The 2,901-nt window shown below is 39.4% G+C and overlaps 1 protein-coding gene across 1 annotated transcript; it reads left to right on the top strand.

Annotated features, from left to right (window-relative positions):
* Nucleotides 1-1,641: 1,641 nt before the first annotated feature.
* On the top strand, nt 1,642-2,624 carry LOC122113808 (olfactory receptor 51F2-like). Its single transcript, XM_042686923.1, is given in 2 exon segments — nt 1,642-2,197; nt 2,200-2,624. Coding segments are annotated over 2 exon segments (981 nt in total).
* The last annotated feature ends 277 nt before the right edge of the window (nt 2,625-2,901 follow it).

Raw genomic sequence — 2,901 nt, forward strand, 5'->3', positions numbered from 1 at the left:
ATCACACCAAAATTTTAGATGCATATATATTCGAAGATATAACTCCAGAGAACGATTTAATTCATTTTGCCTTGATTTAATGATACCAACGAATGCTTCCTGAACCAGGCAAATTCATGTTGAATTTGTAAATGACTGATAGATCAAGTGAAGTCTGAAGAATTTAGTTCCAAAAAGAAGCTTCTTGAATGAAGCCAAGCACATCAGTGTGGGAGAATATTGCAGGTCACTCTAAGGGTAGATATTGCCCATATACTGAAGATCCTTGATGGTTGTGAAAAAGGGATGAGGAGTTTGATGTGATGGAGAGGCAGTGAGGAGTAGCATGCAGATGGATTTTCTGTAGTGCTCACTTGCGTCAATGTGGAGAAAGTCTGGAAGCTCTTCATCTGAGAATGGGGAAACTACGTCTATCAATAGTATCATACTGATGAGTGTAACGTGCAGTAGTGCAGATGGATCTGGAAGGAAAGGACAGTCAATCAAGGGTTATTGTAGAAATTATACGTATAAAGGTTTAGAAAGTGAATGTCTTGGAGCAATAGTCTCAGAATGATCACAGGGGCCTAAAAATCTCCCATTCTCTGTGGTATGGATAGCTTATATTAACCTAGCTATTTGGTGTGACAAAGATCCATGAATAAGATAGGACACACTTTCAGAGATAATGTTACATTACCTGACAATAGCATGTTTGTTTACTCAGGTAAGCTTTTAGTGCCACCCCTCCAAATTTTCTCCTATATAAAGCACTGCTTTTTTTTTTTTTTTGCTGGCTTTGTCTATTTATGTGGTGCTGAGGAATCGAACCCAGGGCCTCATGCTTGAAAGGCATGCACTCTACCGCTGAGCTACCTTCCCAGCCCCTAAAGCACTGCTTTCTAAATATAATTCTCACTGTGTATTACTTTGTTTCTTCATGTAACAGTTTTCTGAACTTTCCACTTTTTTAACTATTTTCAAGAACTGTTACCTCAGCTATGTTTCTATATTCTTATATTTTATAATCTTATTCTGCATTTTAGCCTATGCTCAATCATGTTTGGTGTTAAATGAAATATTATACTATATTATATTATATTATACTATATTAATTGAGAAGCTAGGTAGTAGAGCTTTGTGGAACCAACACAATTTTTGTCATAGGCATATATAAAGAGTAAAAGTTATAACTATGGATAAAGAAGAGAGCAAATGCAAAGAGGTATTCAGCAGTGAGCATTGTCTGCTCAAACACAGTGTATTCCCATTTCAGCTGTCAGATGGAAATATAGGTAGATGAGTGGAATCAGGAGGGAATAATAAGAAAAAGAAGGATAATAAATGTCTGCAGAACTTTTCATCATAATTTCCCCCTTACTTCTAATTCACTACCATGTTATTTCAGGAAGTAAGTAACGAAAGTCCCTGTCTTATCTCATCACATACCTGACATGTCAAGTTAAATAAAGTAAAATATTCATCTTTTTTTGGTATGAAATCCTTTATTCTCATGTAATTGTTCATTTCATAACTTTTGCTGCCTTGTTTACGGTTTTTTAAAAATCATTTTTTTTGAGCTCTTGAGGCAAAACAGGTAATGTATTAGAAGAGTTTACTTGGTATTGTAATTTCAGTTCAACTGCAGACTAAATGAACACAATGATCATTTCAGGATTCTCTGCTGGAGATTTTGCAGTTCAACATGTCACCTATTCAGAACACACATCCTCTTCCATCATCTTCCTGCTAACTGGGGTTCCCGGGCTGGAAGCCTTCCACACCTGGATCTCCATTCCCTTCTGCTTTCTCTATGCAACCGCCCTCTCAGGCAACAGCCTGATTCTCTTTGCCATTATCACTCAGCCCAGCCTTCATGAGCCCATGTACTATTTCCTGTCCATGTTGTCCACCACAGACCTTGGGCTGTCCGCATCTACTCTGGCCACTGTGTTGGGCATCTTCTGGTTCAATGCCAGGGAAATCAGCTTCAATGCCTGCTTGTCCCAGATGTTCTTTATTAAACTCTTCACGGTGATGGAATCTTCAGTCCTGCTGGCTATGGCTTTTGATCGATTTGTGGCCATCTCTAACCCCCTGAGGTATGCCACTATTCTGACTGACTCCAGAATATCACAAATTGGGGTGACAATCGTCATCAGGGGGACACTAGTGCTGACACCGATGGTGGCACTTCTTAAAAGACTGTCTTACTGCCGCAGCTCCACCATTCCTACTGCTTCCATCCTGATGTGATGAAGCTCTCCTGCACAGACACCAGGATCAACAATGCAGTTGGGCTGACTGCCATGATTTCCACTGTTGGTGTCGACTCGATCCTCGTCCTCCTGTCCTATGTGTTGATTATCAGGACTGTCCTCAGCATTGCTTCCCCAGAAGAGAGGAAGAAATCCTTTAGCACCTGTGTCTCCCACATTGGGGCAGTGGCTGTGCTCTATCCATTGATCAGTCTATCCTTTGTTCACAGATTTGGGAAACGAGCCCCACGCTATGTGCACACAATGATTGCCAACACCTACTTGCTAATCCCTCCTGTCATGAACCCCATCATCTACAGCGTGAAGACCAAGCAGATATGTAAAGCTGTAATAAAAGTTCTTTCTGCTGCTGGAAGAAAGAACTAGAAGGCCCTTTTCTTTTTCTTCTATTCTTTGTCATTGTGTGATTTGAGTAAAGAGCCCTTCTGAGATGTTAAAGTGGCTACACTGATACATGATTTCAGTTCCTAAAATGATAACTCTGTGTTTAAGTAAAAAGATAGTGAACTGAGAGAGACTAGTATGAACTGCAAATTTTCAAAGATAACACTTTTTTCTCTTAAAATATTCACAAAGATGGTAAGATTATGTCTTCATTTAGGATAATTTTAATTACCTACATACCAATAATAGAGTTTAGCTT

Source organism: Dipodomys spectabilis, unplaced genomic scaffold (genome assembly GCF_019054845.1).
Source record: "Dipodomys spectabilis isolate Male_0828 unplaced genomic scaffold, ASM1905484v1 ptg000003l, whole genome shotgun sequence".
Classification (NCBI taxonomy): Eukaryota; Metazoa; Chordata; class Mammalia; order Rodentia; family Heteromyidae; genus Dipodomys; species Dipodomys spectabilis.